General features: G+C 47.8%; 1 protein-coding gene, 1 non-coding gene and 1 pseudogene across 2 annotated transcripts; all 3 read right to left on the reverse strand.

Moving 5' to 3' along the window:
* Positions 1 to 2550: 2550 nt before the first annotated feature.
* Positions 2551 to 2689, reverse strand: LOC136509743 (small nucleolar RNA Z247). Its single transcript, XR_010772486.1, has one exon. It is a non-coding gene; the product is annotated as a small nucleolar RNA Z247 (small nucleolar RNA).
* A 3404-nt stretch (positions 2690 to 6093) lies between these two features.
* On the reverse strand, positions 6094 to 10225 carry LOC136508649 (LRR receptor-like serine/threonine-protein kinase FEI 1). Its single transcript, XM_066503387.1, has 13 exons — positions 9950 to 10225; positions 9702 to 9837; positions 9342 to 9413; positions 9059 to 9130; positions 8883 to 8954; positions 8726 to 8797; positions 8552 to 8623; positions 8350 to 8456; positions 8054 to 8236; positions 7615 to 7947; positions 7252 to 7506; positions 6806 to 6939; positions 6094 to 6699 (listed from the first exon to the last, which is right to left on the reverse strand). Exons 1-13 carry the CDS (start codon positions 10122 to 10124, stop codon positions 6475 to 6477), a joined length of 1908 nt encoding a protein of 635 aa, XP_066359484.1. The 5' UTR covers positions 10125 to 10225; the 3' UTR covers positions 6094 to 6474.
* An 8686-nt stretch (positions 10226 to 18911) lies between these two features.
* Positions 18912 to 20008, reverse strand: LOC136507829 (homeobox protein knotted-1-like 3; annotated as a pseudogene).
* Positions 20009 to 21284: the final 1276 nt, after the last annotated feature.

Raw genomic sequence — 21284 nt, forward strand, 5'->3', positions numbered from 1 at the left:
ACATCAAGTTGTCTGAGAGTCCATCCTTGAGAAACAGCAAGAGACAGAATAATACGAATAGTAGCAGCTTTAACAACAGGACTGAAAGTTTCCTCATAATCTATTCCATATCTCTGCTTAAAACCCTTTGCTACCAATCGAGCTTTATATCTATCCAAACTACCATCAGATTTTCTCTTTATTCTGTATACCCATTTGCAACCAATAATATTTCTACCCTTTTGAGGTGGAACAAGGTGCCAAGTTTTATTCTTCATTAAGGCATTGTACTCAAGATCCATTGCATTTTTCCAATTACTATCAGCTAGAGCCTCATCAGTACTACTAGGTTCCCCTGTAGTTGTCAAAAATCCATACCTGACAGTACCATCTGTGTATATTTTCTCCTTGTGTATGCCACTTTGAAGTCTGGTTACAGGTCGGGTTGCAGTTGGAGGTGCCGCAGACGATCTCGCATGCGGATCTGTTGGCGCAGCAGCAGTCTGGCCCGCCTGGCCCGCCTGGCCTAGCGAATCTCCCGCGCGCGGGGAAGAAGACGTGGCCTCGCCTGGCTGGTGCGGCGCGTTGTCCGGATCGGGCGCCGTCGCGAGAGGGGAAACCGGAGATAGCGTGGCATCCGACGGTTGGCCAATGGGCGTGCCCGAACCAGACTCCGATCCCGAGCCCGCATGCGAATCGCCTCCGGAGTTTGCGCCTGTCTGGTTTGCTCCGTGTACACCGGTTCCTTCCGAATTGTCACCGGCTTCTCCCTGATTCTCATCATGCAACTCAGAGGAAACATTAGAAGAATTAGATGAACCATTAGCACATTGATCTACTGCATGTTCGCCCCCTACATACGGATAAACAAGATCAGAAGGAAGACATAAGATCTCGGAGCGAAGACGGGCACCGGCATTGGGATGCAGCTCGGTGAAGGGAAAAATATTTTCATCAAAGATCACATCCCTGGAGATGTAAACACGGCCAGTGGAGACATCAAGGCACTTGTAGCCTTTGTGCAAGGTGCTATAACCAAGAAAGACACATCTTTTGGATCGAAATTCTAGTTTGTGCTTATTATAGGGGCGAAGATGAGGCCAACAAGCACATCCAAAAACTCTCATCGAGGAGTAATCTGGTTTTTGATTAAAGAGACGCTCTAGAGGCGTAGCATGACCAATCATTTTGCTGGGTACACGATTGATGAGATAAACTGCTGTTTGGAAGGCTTCATCCCAAAATTTTAGGGGCATAGCCGCATGAGATAAGAGAGAGAGACCGACTTCAACTATGTGACGGTGCTTTCTCTCAGCTGACCCATTTTGCTGATGAGCGTGTGGGCAAGAAACAAGATGAACGATGCCAGCTTTATTAAAAAAGGAATTAAGTGTCTGATATTCGCCTCCCCAGTCAATTTGCATGGCAAGAATCTTACGATCAAACAAGTGTTCAACAAGAGTTTGAAACTCTTGAAATTTTTGAAATACTTTAGACTTGTGCTTAAGAAAGTAAATCCAGGTGAACTTGCTAAAATCATCAATGAAACTAACATAATATCGTTTTCGACCAACTGATTCTGGTGCATGACCCCAGACATTAGAGAACACAAGTTCTAAAGGAGACTTGGAAATACTAGAAGACTTGGGATAGGGCAACTGATGGCTCTTCCCTTGCTGACAAGCATCACAAACTGACTGACTCAACGACTCATCGATATATGGGAGACTATTATTACTGACAACTTGCTTAACAATTAACGAAGATGGATGACCCAGCCTACTATGCCATCGAGACAGGGCAATCTGTTGGAGTTGTAGGCTTGCTTTATTGTTCGTGCAGGTAAAGGATAGAGACCCCTGTGACACCTTCCTCTAAGGAGCGTATTCTTCGTTTCCTGATCCTTAATCAGAAAGAAATCAGGATAAAATTCTATAAAGACAGAGTTGTCAGCGGTAAGACGATGAACTGAAACAAGATTTTTCTTGGCTTGTGGAACGTAAAGAACATCATTTAATTGTATGTTACGAGTGGGGGTACGAACTGTAGTACGACCAATGTGACTAATGTTCATACCTGTTCCACTAGCTGTGTGGATCTGATCACCGCCATGATACTTTTTCTTGAGAGACAGCTGCTCGAGATTGCTTGTCACATGATCCGTAGCACCGGTATCAGTGTACCAGTTGGTGTTCACGCCATACGAGTTTGTAGCTGCTGCAACAAGACGCTGATCTGGCACAAAGTTCTCATCGAACCTGTGCCAGCATTCAGCGGCTGAGTGATTCTTCTTGAAGCACACCTGGCACCTGTTGTCATCTGAATCGGGCGCACCACCAGATGTCCCGCGACTATTGTTGTTGTAGAAGCCGCGGGAGTTGTTGTTGTTGTGGGAGCCACGACCTCCTGCAGGAGGCCCGCGACTGGACCCGCCGCGGCCAGACTGCGCGCCCCCACGCGAGGGGCCTCTCCGACGCGCCTGATTCTTCCCGCGCCACAAGCCACGACCACGAGATGCCGAGTTTGCCGATCCAAACCCAGGGCTGCCTCCATAGATCAAGTCCATTCTAGTTTCAAAATTGAGAAGTTGTGAATAAAGCTCACCAACGGAGATGGGTTCCACTCTAGCGCATAGAGCAGAGACGATGGGCGAGAAATCTTCGCCCAAGCCGGTGATGATGTACTCCACCAGTTCTTCATCTTCTAGGGGCCGTCCTGTAGCCGCCATGTCGTCGCCAAGAGCCTTCATCTTGGCAAAGTACTCGGCAACGGACGAATTCTCCTTCTTGGTCGTTGCCAGAGCAATCCGCATGTTGACGGATCGCGCTCGCGTCTGTGACGCGAACATGTCTTCAATGATCTTCCAGGCGTCCGCCGCGGTGGCGCTGGTGGCCACCTGCGTGAGGACATCCTTGGTGACCGACGCGAGGAGGTAGCTAAGGACCTGTTGGTCCGTGGCCTCCCAGTCTTCGCGCGCCGGATTGGGAACCCTCACTTCCTTCCCATCAGCGCCCTTCTGCACAAGCTCCGCCACAGGTATAGGGGTGGCACCCGTGAAGTACCCCTGAAGACGAGCACCAAGGATCGCAGCACGCACCTGTGCCTTCCACAGGGCGTGATTGTTCTTGCTAAGCTTTTCCGTGACGGACTGGGCGAGGAGAGGATTGGAGGAAGCAGATGATGACGCCATTGTAGTTGCGGAGAGGAGATGCAATCTACTCAAAAGCGATGGCTCTGATTGCCATGTGAAAGTTCAGAGGAGCGGAGGAGAACACCGACGCCCTATCTGGGTCGTGCGATGGTTGCGTGTTGATTGGATGCGGAATAGCCCCGCATGTGGCAGTTACATATAGGCGTTACAACTTGAGGGCTAAGCTAAGAGATCTTTTCTAAATATAAACCTTCTATACATAGATGATCTATTCCTATACATAGACAATCTAGATCTCTTGGCTTTGGCACAATATGGTAAGGTAAATACACATGCATCTTACCTTTCTATCTAACATCGTGCAGCACGTCCGTGGGTAGCTCTCCGTAGTTGGCGACGGCGAGCGGTGGAGCACCTGTAGCGGCGAGTTCCATCGTTGTTGTACCGAACGAAATAGCTAGCTAGATTGATTTGTTGGTGGTTCGATCAGGTGCATGTTGCTTGCCTGGTCTATTTGAGTATCTATACAGCTCCGTTCGTTTGGAGAAATTTTAGAGCAATCTAGATTAATCTGGAGGAATTTGTAAGAGAAATACTATTTCAGATAAAAAAAAAGCGAAAAGCCGGATTTAAAAGCACCCGACATATCCATGGTTCGAACCAGGCCGTGGTCGATTCGAATTACTAGTTTAATTTTGAGCTGTCCGACCAGAACTCAGACTACGATCAGGCTCTGATAATAGCATCGCCGATCAGGGTACCGTCGAAATTGTTTAGTCCACAAAAATCGTTTTTAAGTTGTAATTTTTTGAGGTATATTACAATCTTTTGAAATGATCTCGGATGTTCACATCTATGACTTTGTTGGTGACAAGTTCTATACCAAAATAGTACTCCTTTTGTTCCAAATTATAAGATCTTTCGGAATTTTTAGACATACAGTTGTTTTTACTATGCATCCGGACATATTGTATATCTAAGTGCACAGTAAAAACTATGTATCTAAAAAGATTAAAATATCTTATAATTTGGAATAGAGGGGATAGTTCTTAAATCTATGACTTTTTAGGTGACAAGTTTATGGTTGAAGTCGTTTTGAGTACTAAATTCCTATTTCGTGTTCTCAGATCTATGTTTTACTATTTTTTGGTCATTTTTTTTAGTTTTCTGAAATCATCAATAGAGTCACGTGACTTAAGATCCCTTTAATTTGTTAATTAATTCATAGAGATAACCAAGTTTTTTTTAAGTCATTGATAGGGGTGGACTACTAAGCGTTCACCATTAATCAGTTTACTGAGGTCAGTAGGTTCTGAAATCATTAACGGAGACTGGACACTTAAGACGTCAACTAGTAATCGATCTAGAGAGCTGGTCTGTCTCTGAAAATCTAAAATATCTGTCTTTGGAAATATTTTAGTACTACTAGTGAGAGCTGGGCGGGAGGTGGTAGAAGGGTGAGAACTCGTGAGAGAGATGATCTAAACAAGGCCTATTGGGAATAGCGTGGCAACTGAAGAGCATGGCCAGCACTCAATTCTAGTTGCCGAGGCAATAATTTAGGGTTTTGGACTATTTAGTAGATTAAATTTAGTTTTCTGTGTCTTTTTGAGGTTTTGGCATTTTTCAGAGTACATGATAGGACGGGGGGAAAATGTAATTGTAATTTGGGAATTCAGATTTGTGGTGGATCACAGAATCCATAGCAAATTCTAGCAATGCAAATGGTCACTCTGCAAAATTTAAAAACCTGTGGAAAACATGTCAGCGATTGTAACCTGTACACAAACAGTTCTGTTTTGATTGATATACAGAACGTTTGAGTTTGTTTTGGTTGTCTAAGGAGGCGTCGTGTGTGTACATAACTGAAAGTACTGTACTATCACGATTGTAATTTCTACTGTGATAAATAACTAACGTTACTTGTCTGAGACTCCGAGTGGGCGGCCAAAAGCTCAGGTACAGTTCCTGTCTTCGTCGTCAGGCTTTTGCTTGCCTGTTTCCTGTTGGCACTGCCTTCTCCGTCCTAGAAAGACGTACTATCATTAGATTAGTCTAGTTATGCAATATATATTGTTATTACATTATAGTTACGTATTTATTTAAAATAATAATTATTAATAGTGTTTTTATAGATTTAATAAAAGTAAAATAGCTTGGTTTGGACAGAATGAAAAAAAAAACTACATGGCTGAACGACCGGGGGAGTATGGGTTTCTCTTCTTTTTTACCAGCCGGTGAGTCGGTGACAGACACGGACACGAGAGCGGTGTGAGCCTACTCTTTTGCTCCGGGCGGGCCCCACGATACTAGATTATCCACCCTAATCTTGTTACTGCATGCTGTGCGTCGATATGATCTACTACCGTACATTTCGCGATGATCGATGTGTCGTCGCGTAGTTATACACACACATATAAAAAGCACATAGCTGCGTACAGACACAGGTCGTTCCTCGTGTGAAACCAAGCATAAGCCATCTTTATTTTGTCCTGCTCTGCTATCGTTGCTTCATTCTCAGATCTCAATGCTGTTCAGCTTTTGCACTCTAATTCTTTCTTTCTTTCTTCCTTGCTTGCTTTCTTGGAGCATTGTGCAAGTTTTGTTCCGGTGCCAACTGGTACATCAGTATTTGTGGAGCCAAACCCAACAATCCTTCGTTCACAGACTGTTTTATTTATCTCCATTGTCTCCCAGCTCATCTACAGATACGGCCCTAGAGCACAGCACACTCTTGCCAAGCCAATGCAAGATGCTCATAATCCTGCTACCTGCTGCTTCTCTGATAATCGCTCATACTCCTTTCCGTTGCTTCAGCGTTATGTCAAAAGGCACGCCCTGATTAGAACAGGATTTTCCTCCTGAACTCTGTTTTTTTTTTTTGGATACATGTGAATATGGGATACTCCAAACAGGTCACAAATTTGCATTGCAACCGCGACACTTCAGACAAACTAGTCAGAAACTTACCGGCAGAAAGATAAAGGCCACAAAAGAAACAAACCGAGGAAAATAAAAGGCAAAAAAAAGGAGACAAGTTTCCTCAAAAAAAAATATAAGGAGACAAGATCTATGTACAACAGAACATGCCGATTAGGTTGTTGGTTCTGTGCCAAGAACCACTTTGACTTTGCTTGAGCTGAGGCTGCTGAGAGCACAAAAAAAGATGAGAATCTGCACTTGTCCAGCCAGCGCACGCGCGCGCGCGCACACACCCCTAACACGGTTCGTCATCACCATTGTATCTACAAAACTTTTGCTTCCTACTCAGTCTCATCAATCATGCATTCATGCACGCGCTTGAGCAGCAGCAGCTAGCATCATACTCAGGCTACTTCCTCAGCTCAGAGCTCCAGGTGCTGCTCGTAGCACAGCTCGCTCATGCAGGGGGACAGGATCTCCTCCTCCAGCATCTTCAGCACGGCGCTCATCGATGGCCGCTGCCCCGGGTCTGCGTCGGTGCACATCCCTGCGATGTCCAGGATGGCTTCCACGGCTTCCACCTCGACGTCGCCGCACCGCTCGTCGATGATATCCTCCAGCCGGTGCTCCCCCATTAGGGTGTTCAGCTGCAAAAGCGGTAATGGATTTTGAGAATTTCACATGACTCTTACTCATTACTTACTTTTTATAAGGTAGAAAAGGTAAAGAAAAAAAAAGAATCCTGCTAGTTACCCAGCCAACAATGTTCAGTCCCTTCTTGATGAAGCATGAGTCGGTTGGCCTCTTTCCGGTCACCAGCTCCAGCAAAAGCACTCCAAAGCTATACACGTCTGATTTCTCAGTAGCATGCCCATTTTGCAAGTATTCTGCCACCAAAGTCAAAGTAACCAACCAGTTTCAGTTTCATCAACTGGAGCTGCCCAACATTATGTCTTGAAATACATGTCTACGAATTACAATTTCCTACTAAACATTTTTTTACTGTTCTTGTTTAACTTCATGCTGTTGGTAGTTCTGCCCTACAAGATGCGTTTTCAATCTTATGTTTCAGTAAAACTATACAACTTTCTTGTGTAAGCTCTTGATGTGCGATTCCAACTGTATAACTACTACTAGATGGTTTTTCACTGTGTAGAAATCACAACGATATCGTTCAACTGGCAAGATTAGAGATGTACCTGGTGCTAGGTAACCAAAGGTGCCCGCCACGACAGTGGTGACATGGGCGGCATTGTCTACAAGCAGCCTTGCAAGGCCAAAATCAGAGACACGAGGCTCCAAGCTTCTATCCAGCAGGATGTTACTGGCTTTGATGTCCCTATGCACTATCCCAGGCGAGCAATCATGGTGCAGATATGCCAGGCCTCGAGCCGAGCCAAGGCCGATTTTCATACGCGCATTCCAGTTCAATGTTTGGTCCTCTTGTTCATCTCCTGCCGTAGGCACCACACCATGTAAGCAGGAGATAAGAAGGCACTACACCAGTGTAAAAAATTGTAATCGTTATCATGCCTAGAGATGCAAGAATGTAGCATGCTTACCATGAAGGTAGCAATCCAAGCTGCCCAGTTCAACAAAATCATAAATGAGTAGCTTCGCTGTGGGGAGCCGGCAGTAGCCTCGCAAATTGACAAGATTTATGTGCCTGATGCTACCCAGAATCTCGAGCTCCTTCTCGAAGGTCCTGTCACGACTTTCGCGGCTGAGGTCAATCCTCTTGACGGCAAATGATGTGCCATCATCCATCACCATCTTGTACACCGTGCCAAAACCCCCACAGCCAACTACATCCTCTTCATCAAGCAGCTCCAGCCTTCTAATAATCTCACTTGACGAATATGGAAGGTTCCACTGGTATGTCACAAGCTTTGCACCTAAATGATCACCGCATCATATGTAAAAATAGTGGTTAGTGGCTGTAATTGGCATCAGGTTTTTTTTTTGGTGTGGAAACAGTAGGAAATGGTGTCAATTCATTACCTTCAGGAACAGTTTGCTTGTCCATCTTTACATAGTTTCCACCAATGCTCTTTTTCCTGGACAGCAAGCAAACCCATAGGAATCCAAGTACAGCTATCAAGGCAAGAGCCAAGGTTGACATTGAGCCGATCACAATGCCATTCAGAAAGTGTGATGTCTTGTTGTTATTGATTGGAGAAACACCTATTTGAACCAAAAACAAATAACTCCACCAGTCAGTCACACACATTGCACGTCCACCAAAATCTTGAAAAAAACAGTTCAACACTATGATCGAATAGAAATGGAAGACTTGCCAGCTGAAGAGAGCGGATCGGAGTGCGGCAGCACAGCAGGAAAGCCAAGGGTTCCACGGCAAGCTTTCTGGATGGACAAGCCACAAAGCTCCAGATTTCCAACGAACCTGCATCACGTGAAGAAATGCACAACAACAATAAATACAGCTATCCAACATCATAACTAGGAACACGCAGGTAAAGAAGGGACAAAGGAGCTTACGAGCTGCTTTTGAAGGTTCCGAGGACACCAACATTTGGGATCTCTCCGGAGAAGAAATTAGTAGACAGGTTCCTGGCACATGGTAAGTCCGTGCCGTCTCATCAGTTTTTACTTTTACATCATCAGGATTGTGTTTCCAACAAGGGCATGTGAAAATGGCACACGAAAACTTACAGAAAGCGAAGGTGAGTAAGACTTCCAATCGAGGCCGGTATTGTGCCCCTCAACAGATTGCTTGACAGGTCCCTGCAATTTGAACACATTAGATAAAAATAATAATAAAGCTGTAAAATTAAACACAAGCAGACAATGAGAATGTGAAGGACCATACAAGATTGTGAGGTGCACGAGCTCGCCAATCTCTGAAGGGATGCCTCCTTGCAGGTAGTTGGCTCTCAGGTAACTGAACATACACACACGGTTAATTAAAAAATAAAAAAGCAAACGTTTGAACACTCTGCCGAGTTCAATACTAGTAGTAATCAAATCATACTAGTAGTATCTTACATTGCCCTGAGCTCGGTGCAGTTCTTGATCTCTGCAGGGATTGGGCCATGCAAGCTGTTCTGGTGCAGAGCTCTGAAAAGGGAAAAGGCCCATCCGTCAACACTCAACAGGCAGCAGCATAAATACATTCAGAGGCAGCACACAAAAACAAAAAAGACAATGCAGTTGGTATCACAGATATGGCTGCCCCTTTTATTCAGGGAAATACAATACTCTACTACATCTAACAGAAACAGCGAAGAATAAAACATTTGGTCCTAGAAATCGTTCAAACAAGTCTTACAGTCTCTGCAGCTTGTCGAGCCTCCCGATGCTGGGCGAAATGATGCCCCCGAGCTGCATGTATGGGAGGTTTCTGCACAGAGAAGAGCACGCACGCGCATGGCGCATTATTGTCATTGTTATTCATCAGTGCCAAAGCAAAGCAAAGCAGGGGGCAAGGAAGGAATCCAAGAAGAAGGCGTTGGTAGCCGAGCCATGAGCACACATTTGGGGGAACATCTGATTCAAATAACCGAGGCAAGAAAGAAAAAAAAAGAAACAAAGAAAAAAAAAGGAAAGGGGGAAATGTTAAGAGAATATGGAAGGGAGAGAAGAAGCTAGAAATGGGAAAAGCAAGCAGATGAGGCGAGGAGGAACCCACATGGATTGGACCCTGAGGTCGGGGACGGAGCAGGAGATGCCCTCCCAGCCGCAGGGGTTGGGGTCGCTGGGCCGCCAGCTGGTGAGCCGCTGCACGGTGGCGTTGAAGGCCAGCTTCAGCTCCAGCAACGCCTCGCCTGCAACCAAACCAAGCAAGCAAACAAGAAACAGTGGGTCAGCACTCAGCAACCGAGGGCACAGCAATAGCATCGCGGGGCTGGCTGAAGGAAATGCAGCAAGCAGACGTACCGTCCGGGGTGAGGGCCATGGCGGCGGGCGTGGAGGAGAAGCAGAGGCAGAGGAGGAGAACGAAGGCCGTGGCGGCGAGGGCGGCGCGCAGGCCCGCCGGTACCGGTCCCGGTCCCCCCTGGCGATGGCTGCTTCTCCCCTTCCTCTTCCTCCTCCTCGCCTCAATCTTGTCCATGGCGGAGGCGGAGGCGGCGGCGGTGGTGGCGGCTTCTCTCTCCTTGTCCTTGGAGTGGAGTGTGCAAGGAAGAAAGGACAGAGGACTGAGCTGAGACTGGAGTGTAGTTACCTGAGTGCGCCTTTAATTAGTCTGAGCTCTGATCTGACGGAAAAAGGCTGACCCCCGTGACTCGGCCCACTGGCGAGTGGGTCCACATGTTGCCCGTCTGCTTGGGCCCTGATGTCAGTGAGAAGCGCCGCGTAGGCTCGGACGTTGAGCTAGTACTACTGTATGCTTTTGTTTGTATGATTTTCTCCCTCCCCAAGAACAGAGAAGGCGCTGGTCTTGTGGTTGTGGAGGATGTAAAATACTCCTACAAAGATTTGAGTAATTTTTAAAAGCTTTTATGCTATACTATAAGGCTTTCCTACTTGAGAAAAGAATGTGATAGATTGTCAAGGTCAAAGTATTGTCGTTACAACTATAAATCCGATTAGTTGTTCATAGTAATTTTAGTCCATATTAGATCTTATGCGGCATAATCTAAGTCAGCGTAAAGGTATGCCGTGTATTGATATTTGGTTATTCTATACAGGGAAATCGTATCTGATAAAATTGTGTTAGGTGTAGTCACCTTCATGTTCTAATTTTGAGAAGTTCGGGGGGGGGGGGGGGGGGGGGGGGGGGGGGGGGGGAGCATCCCCACCTTTTCATTTCATAAAAGGAGCATACATGAGCAGTTTGTTACACGTCGTTTATGGAGAAATTAGCATGAGGTGGGGAGGAGAACAACAAAGCCCAAGCATGGGCAACATGTCTATCTGATGGGGGCAACCTACATGCCCAAAGCTCGGCATCTTCACGACACCCCGCGAAGAGGCGAGTGTAGCAAGGAGGCATGGAACGGAACACAACATCGTGCCTGTGCTTCCAGAGACGCCAACAACAAAGTAGAAGAAAGGCATTGAAGTGGGCAGCAGGGATGGTGGACGGTGGTTGAACGCGCCAAAGAGCAGCAACATCTTCTTCATCAATTTGCACACCAATCCAGTGCCAAAAGCCAACTGCAAAGGCGCAACCGGCAATAAGATGAGCTGTGCTTTCAACCTGAGCACCACACAACTCACATAGGTCTGAGTCAATGCAGTTCTTCTTGAGTAAATTCTCCCGTGTTTGGATTCTGTCTTGGACGAGTAGCCAGCCAAAAAACTTAACTTTGGGAGGGGCACGGTTCTCCCAAATGAACTTATAATAGTCACAGCTACCACCTACTGCAATGATAGACTTGTATATCATGGACGAACTGAGACGATGTGCTTTGTCCTCCCATGGGCAGCGGCGAACATCCTGAGCATTGGTGAGATTAATTTCTGCAAGCACAGCGGTCAGTTGGGCGAGCTCCTCGGTGGCAACAGAAGAAAGCCGGGGCACAAAAGCCAATCTTAGATCAGAGACAAGCACATGATGAACCGAGGCTTCAGGGCGACGGGCGCCTTCATGTTCTAATTGAGATCCCGTGCTTCTAGTAGAGGTACGAGGGATAAGAACACTCCATTATGTGTATGTATCAGCTTTGTAAAAACTACTTTATCTAATATGATTAAATCTAGTGTACTAACTAATGCAACAGTGGACCTGCCTTGATCACTGTGTAACTTTGTTTTTTTAAGGAAACAGGAGGGGTTGCCCCCTACTGGACTCAATGTGTAACTTTGTGTAAGAAGAACAAGCAAACTGTACTGCATAAGTCGGGATACAAGCTAATACAGAAAACTAATCAAACTTATATGTTGAGTTGTTACGGTGAATAATGTTTCCAAAACCCAACTCATATGTATGGTCATGTATCAATTTGGGGTCATGTATCAATTTGGCTTTGAGATTCTACACGGTTATGTTGTCGTAATCATAAACAATCACCCCCTACTCGATCGGCTTTTTCTACAAAAGCCATCATAACACGCAAAAATGCTTAATTCTAGTGATGGCTGTGTCCAACATGGAGCTGTTAAAAGGCTAAGGTAGGCGAGCCAAGCTTTGTTTTGATGTTTGGATTCGTCAAATAAATGAAGTATGGCTATCGTAAACATGATGTTTGACGAAAACGAACGGAAATGAAACATTCGAATGCGTGCGTGGAAACTGCTACCGTTTGAATGTACTCCTACTCATTATCGCGGGGGTGGAGTAATGAATGAATTTCTGGCCCACCACTGAGATGAGATGAGATGAGATGAGAGACAGGTGCCGGATTGGCCTCGTACGGACCGGACAGCGGACAGGAGAGTCCTCGACCAAAGCAAACTAGCCGTTGAAGATGAACACAACTGTGTGAGGGAGGCTACCTAGGGTATTTATTATTATTGGTAAACAAATGGTTTATGGGTTGAGAAAAATGATTTTCACTATATCGGTATATATAGATCCTTTTCAAAAAAAAATCAATATAATGTTTATTTATACAAGGACCTTGGATGAAAAATTTGCAAAGTTCATACGACACACGGAGTATGTGATAAACTATGTTCAAACGGATCGCCTATCTAGAGCACATTAGAGCATCTCTGAGTGTCTTTCCAAATCTCACTCTCTAAATCAATATTTGGAGAGTTATTTACATAAAAATCGTTTTCTATATCTTTTCACTCTCCAACAGTTTTTCTATATCTCATGTGCACTCCAGAGAGCCATTCTCGTCTTCTATTTTTGGCTAGTGAAAAATCCAGAATAGAAGATTACTATATTTGGATGACCATTTAGAAAAGCTGCTTGAGGGTAGTTTTTCACCAAAATCTTTATTCCTAACATTTAGGAAGAATATGGAGAGTCTCTTGAAGATGCTCTTAAATAGATATAACCTGGCAGCAATGCAATAATCCATTTATCGAGAGCGCTCCAGACTTATGCCCAGATATCAAAGTCGTTTTGCCGCAAAACCGGTTCCAGGAAAAACTTGGCGATGAGTGAACGAGGGAGACGTAGGAGTACGGAAAGACTAGCACGCGGATGTCTGGACGGTTGCGCGTGTCTGATGCCGCGCCTGCTCTGCCCTGATCTCTTGGATTCGCGCACCGCCCGCGCCAGCTCCGCTTCCTACGTCCGCGTTCGGACCGCTCATTTCCACTCCGCTGCTCACGCCGCCCATGCCAGCTCCACTTCCTGCGTCCGCGTTCGAACAGCTCCCTTCCACTCCGCTGCCCACGCGCGCCTGGATGACTCAGCCCTATTGCTTCTACACTGACGCCTCGCCCGCCTCTTCCACGGCGCTTCACTCCCACCTCTTCCACGCCGCTCGGATGACTCCCCGCCTTTTCCACAACGGCACTAGGCGGCCTACGCCTCCTCCCCACATTGACGCCGCCATGGCTCCCGCGCTATGCCGCTAGCTCTCTCTTCCTCGCTCAATAATCCTACATCCAGATCTACTTTTGTAATATTCAGATGAAACAATAGTAATATACGTCTGAAACAGATAAAACATTTGGAACATACATTGCAACATATCCAACATCTAGATAAAACACTTTGCAACATATGTCCTAAACCCTATAACCACGGCAACATGTGCAACATCCAAAAACTACGATTGCAACATCCATATGAAATATCTGAAACATACCTCTTAAACACTTCAAACATGCGTTTTGCATCATAGGGAAGGCTGGGGCCGGGCGATTCCAGGCATCGAGGTGGGAGCCGGTGGCGCGCGAGCGCCACCAGCACCAGCACCAGTGCGCGGCGCGCGAGCACCACCATCGTCAGCGCTAGCACTGGCCTTGGCTCAGCGGGGCAGGCGCCTCGTGCGACGGGAGGGACGGAGCGAGGCGGAGTGGGGGTGGCGGGCAGCGAGCGCAGAGTGGGCGGGATGGGCGACGCAGGTTTAGACGCGTGGCGCGCAGCACAGGTGAGCGCCATGGGTGGGTCGGTCCGTCACGATGGACGAACGCCCGTGGTGTATCATTATCGAGTTACATAGCGATGACACTCTTTGCTTAGCGTAGGTATAAGCGTGTAAAAGAGCCCATGGCCCAATGGTTGAAATTTCTCAGTAGAGGTTTCATGTCCTTATTTTCAAGACGTCCAAGTGTTGGAAAAGTGCAAACAAGTTTCATCCTCATGAAACTCATTTCATCCATTAAAACTTCTATCATATCTCTCTTCATTTATACCATGTCATGTCAGCTCGTTTAATGTCTATGAAACTCACATCGAGACCGGCCTTATAAAGAAACCTCTCCTTGTCGGCAAAGCCAGTGTTTGGTAATTTTCATTGGTTAGCAAGATTGAGTCCTTCCATCTTAATTTTTCTTTAGTTAGCAAGGTTGAGTCCTTCTATCTTAATGCCACGTGGAATCATATCCTCAGCAGATTGCTTTTTTATGGGCACCGGGTCCCTTTTTATGGCATCCATTCCGGTTCTCCCTTGCAACAAAGGACATTGGGGTGCTGCTTAACCAAATTTTTTTTTGTTTTTTAGCCCTTTTTTTGAAAGATTTTCACAAATACGCCCCTGACAGTATCCTTTCAAAAAATAGACTCTGACCTCGGCGCCGTGACAATTAGCGTCGAGCTTACACGTCTCGGCGCCAAAGCAATTGGCGTCGAGGTCCAGGTCATTTTCTGCGTGTCGTTGACGTGGCTGCTTGCGTGGCGCGGACGTGGCATGAGCTCGGCGCCGTGGATCTTGGCGCCGTAGATCTTGGCACCGAGCTCGGCGCTGTAGATCTTGGCGTGCCGATAGGTCCAGTCGGCCCGTGGATCGGAAACTGTGTGAAAGCGCAAGGAGCGCCTGCGCCCCGTGACTCCGTGAGGCCGTGAGAGCGAGCACGGCGCCGTTTCCGATCCGCTGACCTGTCGGCCTTCCATGGGCTGACTGGACCTATCGGCACGCTGAGCTCAGCGTCAAGATCCACGATGCCGAGCTCATGCCACGTCCCCGCCATGCAAGCAGTCACATCAATGACACGCAGAAAATGACCTTGGATCTCGACGTCAATTGCTTTGGCGCCGAGACGTGTAAGCTCGACGCCAATTGTCACGGCGCCGAGGTCAGGATCTATTTTTTGAAAGGATACTGCTAAGGGCTTATTTGTGAAAATCTTTAAAAAAAAAGGGGGGGCAAAAAACAAAAAATTCGGTGCTGCTTAACAATGGTGGTGGGTCCGGACTCCGGCGGCAAGAAGGCAGCAGGGCCCAGGCCACGTGCGCACGGCCGCAGAAATCGGTAACGGTGTCTGTCACGACCACCACGACGAGACGACATTTTAATAAATAATTCGTCCTACCATTGCTAGCTAGCGCACAGCCACAAATCCACGGTTCAAATTAAATGATCTTTTGTGAAGATTTTCGAATCTATGGATCACATACCTTATATAAAATTTGGTGCTACTGGATTCATATTTTGAAAAGTAATAATTTCATAGGACGACGTCGATAGATGTTCTGCAACATGCAACGTGGCGTCGTGCGTGCGGACGGTTCCCAGCAGAAACGGGGAAAAATTTCAGTGCATCCAGGGCTGAATGGATACAAACGCCAATCTGCTGCCACGTGCTTTGGTAGACAACATCAACGGCATGTGCTCATCTTGTTCGTGCGGCGGTTACTACAAAGAAAAGAAAGAGCCGAGCTCCTGTGCGTCAGTAGCTGCCGCAAAACGTGGTCCGCCGGCGTCAGATGCTGTGGGTGGATACGTGTCCCACATCGAATGTGTGTTTGCATAGCCGGCTGTGTGCATCCAGTATGCACTTGATTTTTTTTTCGGCCGGAAACGTGCACGACCACGACCACAACTAGCCGTTGATGACGCGACGGGAACGGGAACGGGAACGGGATCGCCTGTCCCTGGCCTGGGAGTGGGACCCGTCTTGTCTTGTTTCAGTTGTCTGATGAAACCAACCAACCCCTGCTAAAGTGCTAATGCTATGCTATGCGCCAACGTACATGCAGACAATCTACTCTACGGTTTACCTACTTCCTCCGCTCAAAAGAAATAAAACAATATAATTTTGATTCCAGATAAGTTAATCAGTTTAACTAGTTTTCTAGACAAAAGTCAGCACAAATAAGTTTGTTATAACGATAATTATTCTAACAGGATGTCCGTCCCCAACGGCTATCCGGACGTGGCCACGCGGGCCTGATACGCGACACTCCCACTCCCTTATCACATCCCGTGACCACGTCCGCTCCCTTATCCCATCCTGTGAGCCCCTGCTCCCTTATGTGTTGCCGCCCTGTGCGCCAAGGCCATGAGATTCCGCTGCCGCCCTGTGCGTCGACGTCGAGCTGCCCGAGAGGAACCCCGCCGGTCGCTGCCCCGAGTGCCCCCCCCCCCGCCTACCCCCGCCGGCTGCTGCTCCGCACACCACACCGCCCGCTGCCCCACGCCCCGCCTAGGCCTGACACTTGTCACCGAGCCGGGCTGCGCGCGTGGCCACCACGCCGGCCACTGTCCCGCGCCTCCGCCTACGCCTGGCGCTCGTCATCGAGCCGGGCTGCGCGCGTAGCCATGTGGCCGCTCATCCGCCGGCCCCCTTCTTCCTCGCCGGCTGAATTTTTATGAAGGCAACCCTTTTCATGTTGCAGTTGAATAAATTTTGATGTAGTAGCCTTGTTCTGCTGTTGCAACAAGTAATATTTTTTGTTGCATTAGTCTCTTTTTTTGTTTCTGATGTTGCGTCTCGCATTGCAGTAGCCTTGTTCTGATGTTGCAACAAGTAATATTTCTTTGTTGCATTAGTCTCTTTTTTCTGATGTTGCTTCTTGCATTGCGCTTTGTTCTGTTGTTGCAGTAGCCTTGTTCTGATGTTGCAACAAGTAATATTTTTTATTGCATTAGTCTCTTTTCTTCTGATCTTGCATCTTGCATTGCAGTAGCTTTGTTCTGTTGTTGCAGTAGCCTTGTTCTGATGTTTCAGTAGACTTGTTCTGATGTTGCAAACAAGTAATACTTCTGATGTTACATCTCGCATTGCTCCGTGTTGCAACAGATCTTCCGATGGAAAATTTCTCATTAGACATTCGGGTGATGGAGCACGGTGAGGATGGGGCGCGGAGGGCAACGGGTGCGCAGGGGATGGCGGCACGACGGCGCGGCGGGGGATGGCGGCACGACGAGGCACGGCGGGGGACGGGCCACACGCGGGGGCACGCTCGTTCTATTGCATCGGATAGGTCCGCTCTATTTCCTTCATTGTTTTATTCGATGAGGTTTGGACGATTCCTGTTATCTCAATCGGATGGCCTCGAGGGGCTTCCAGACGCGTGCTCGCGCCAGACGTCCGGGTGCTAGTTGTGTCATTGTTATAAAAATATATAACCCTAAACGAGGAAATGCTACCGATTTGGTTTGAAAAATACTAATAATCCTTGAAACGATCCCCTAAACACAATACATGCACGATGACTAACCACATAGCGAGGAAAACTAAAAGCTACTCCCTTCGTTCCAAATTATAATACGTTTTGATATTTTTAGATTCATATCTTTTACTATAAATCTAGACATAATATATATTAGATGCTTAGCAAAAGTTATGAATCTAGAAAAGCCAAAATGTCTTATAATATGGAACCAAGGGAGAGTACAATTCTTGCAAACTATAAGGCCAAAAATCCATAATCCTATCCATAACGCCTACACAAACCCCTAATTACAACCACTATTGATTTCTAATCTCAACATTCATAAATGTTATAAACTTTGGGTGTGGGTGGGTGGGGAGTAGGCATAACACATGTTGGTTGTAAAACTTTAAAGTCTAAACCCAAGAACCATAAATTCTAAAACTATAAAAATAAATCACTGTTGCAACCCCAAATCGCAACCCATGTTGTGATTGTAAGGAAAATGGACCCTAGGCCCATTTACTTTGGATTTTGGGGTTTGATGACCAACACAACTAAATTGGACTAATGAATTTGCAAGTAATTGTTTTGTAGTTCAATAGGGTGCAAGACATGACTTGGACGAAGGCGACATGAAGATCCCACGATCAACACCATAAGCAAGACCCTAGAAGCACAAGAGAAGACTCAAGATATCAAGCATAGTCCAAGCACGAAGATGGGAACCAAGCCGGATGCAAGACCGTGAAGAAACAAGCTCGACAGAGGTGACCGGACGCATCCGATCAGTTGCTTGGCAACAGCAGGCGTCAGCAGCTGTGACCGGACGCTGAGCAAAGCAGGGATCAGACGCACCGATGACACTGTTCTTCGTCATGGCAATGTTTTCAGCGTGACCGGACGCAGCGGCACTGGACAACCGGACGCACAAAGTATAGCATCCGATCGAGTCCAGAGAGGTTCTAGAGCGGCACCAGCGTGACCGGACGCGTCCGATCAAGTGAGACCGGACTCGGCCCAGAGTCCGATCAACACGCGCGCTCTAACGGTCGGGTTGACCGGACACGTCCAGTAAGAACAACAGCAGCGTCCGGTCAGTAGCAGAAAGCTGAGTTTCACCCCCAACGACTACTTTCTTGGCGGGGCTTATAAATAGACCCCCCAACCGGCCATTTGAGAGGTGGAGAGTTGAGGAAACATACCAAGGGTGTGGGCATCTAATTATTTGCCACTCTTACGAAGGCCGCCTCTCTGATTGCCAACTTTGTGGTGGCAACTACAAAAATGTCCCAAAAAATAGTAACTCGTCTAATATTTTGCCATTTTGCTGACGTGGCATGCTAGATCAGCCAGCCAGCTTGAAAATGGGCCGTTGACGCTCGAAGACCGAAGGCAAAAGACATTCTGCCCCCGCCGTGTATTGCTTAACAAGCGCCGTCTCCTCCCATCTGCTCAGTCCCAACGATTCTCTCCGTACTTCTTCTTCTTCCTTCGTCTCCCCGTCCTTGGTCGCCCTCCTGATAGCATGCATCAATCAACAAACTAAAGAAACAGTGAGCATGTGGTGTCGTTCAAACTAACTACCAGCAGCAAGGAGAAAAAGGCAGCGCACCGGATAGGCAAATCTTGAGAAAACAACACCCAAGCTTGCGCAAATGCAACCAGAAATGGAAGGACGAAGGAAACATAAATTTGGAGGAGACAATTGGTGGGAAAATTAAACGTAATATATAGCTAATGAAACATGTAGCTTGCTTACCGGTGAGGTCCTACAGGGACTGCTCGATCTCGTGGCACGCCATGACGGCCTCCACGACGTGCACCCAGACGTGCTGCTGCAGCTACTCCCGGAACGAGCACAACAGCATTAGGTACTGCGCCTGCACCACCATGCATGAGCCGCCATGCATATGCATGCATGCAGAGGAAGAAGAACCAGTCAGCTCGATGGAATTGGAAATCTAGATGCATGCGTGCACGATGCATAGCTAGAAGTAGTGGTAGCAGAGGACGTACGAGGAAGGAGTCGAGGTCGTGCTTGTCGTGCGGGGAGAGGAAGGGGCGGTGGTGGGCGGCGTAGGAGTGGAGGAGGCCGCTGGACTACGCGAGCTGCGCGTCGATGAGGGGGAGGTGGTCGATGGGCGTCGCCATGCGTAGGCACCCCACGTGCGCTGCCACCAGCTGCTCGCACAGCGGGTGCACCGCGATCTCCCCCTTAAGCAACTGCCGCTCCTCCGCCTCCGCCGCGTCGGCGGCTACGGCCGCGGCAGCAGCAGCCGCCGCCGAAGCCGATGATGAGCACTCGGCGCCGCCGCCGCCAGCGTACCCCATGCCCATGTCCATGCCCAGGCTCCCTCCTGCTTGATCACCACCACTGCCGCTGCCCTGCATATGTACCGAGGGTTAGATGTCTTGCCAAGCTCGATGTGGCCTCCCCTCCCTGATCCCTTTCTTCTTCGATTGGACGCGCGCGATGCCGGGCCGGGGTAGCTCTGCTTGGTCGCTGGCTAGGCTTCTTGGCCCGGTTGGTGCTCGCTAGCTCCTGCTGGTTTGCGCACGCGCGTGCGTCGTCGGGTATGTATATATGGCGATGGCTAGCTTATGAAGCAGCAACAACTGGGGCGGGCGGCGGTGACCAAGGACGAGGAGACGAAGGAAGAAGAAGAAGTGCGGAGAGAACCATTAGGACTGAGCAGATGGGAGGAGACGACGCTTGTTAAGCAATACACGACGGGGGCAGAATGGTCTTTTGCCTTCGGTCTTCGAGCGTCAACGGCCCGTTCCCAAGCTGGCTGGCTGATCTGGCATGCCACGTCAGCAAAATATTAGACGAGTTACTATTTTTTGAGACATTTTTGTAGTTGCCACCACAAAGTTGGCAATCAGAGAGGCGGCCTCCGTAAGAGTGGCAAATAATTAGATGTCCCCAAGGGTGTTGATACACCATTTTAGTGATCTCCACTTGTATAGTGCTTAGTGGTTCATTAGGTGATTAGCGTAGGTGCTTTGCGAAGTGCTTAGGTTGATTAGACCACCGCTTATGCGCTTGCTCTAGGTTTAGGCCTAGTGTTTAGTGAGGTTTGCATACCTCTTACCACTTGGTGCTTGCGCGCACCATTGTTGTACATCGGATGGGCTTGTAGTCTTGCAAGATCACACCAATTGCGTTTGTGGTGTGGCCGCCACCGTGTACCGGAGGGAACAAGGCCCGTGATGTTTTGGCCGAAAGCTTGATAGTGAAGACGGTGGGGAGCGATCCAGGAGAGGCTTTCCGAAAGGTACACCGGAGACCCACTTGCGCGTGGGGAAGGCCCGAGGCTATCCACGGAGTTACCTGATCGGGAGCTTGCCCCTTGCGAGGAATTCCTTGCAAGGGGCTCCAACGAGGACTAGGGAGAAGCTTGCGCGCTTCTCGATACCTCGGTAAAAATACCAGAGTCATCGATGGGAGTTTGCATATCTCTATCTTACTCCTTAGCTTCCGCATTTACATTGTTTGCATAACTCCTTTTGCGGTAGAGATAGCAACACACTAGCAAAACCGTAGTTGCACATTTAGATAGTTTATCTTTTTGCATAGGTTTTGCTAAGGATAGAAAAAGAGGTCATAGTTTTGAGTTAGAGTTTTAAGTTGCCTAATTCAACCCCCCTCTTAGGCGTCATAGTCCCTTTCAATTGGTATCAGAGCCGGTTGGCTCAATTTGGACCTTTGGCTTTACCACCGTTGAGCCGATGCTATTTAGAGTGGTTGGGATGGATACCTCTAGGGCTCCGCACTTTGACGGCACTAACTTCCCCTACTATAAAGCAAGAATAGTTTGTCAC

This window comes from Miscanthus floridulus, chromosome 15 (genome assembly GCF_019320115.1).
Source record: "Miscanthus floridulus cultivar M001 chromosome 15, ASM1932011v1, whole genome shotgun sequence".
Lineage (NCBI taxonomy): Eukaryota > Viridiplantae > Streptophyta > Magnoliopsida > Poales > Poaceae > Miscanthus > Miscanthus floridulus.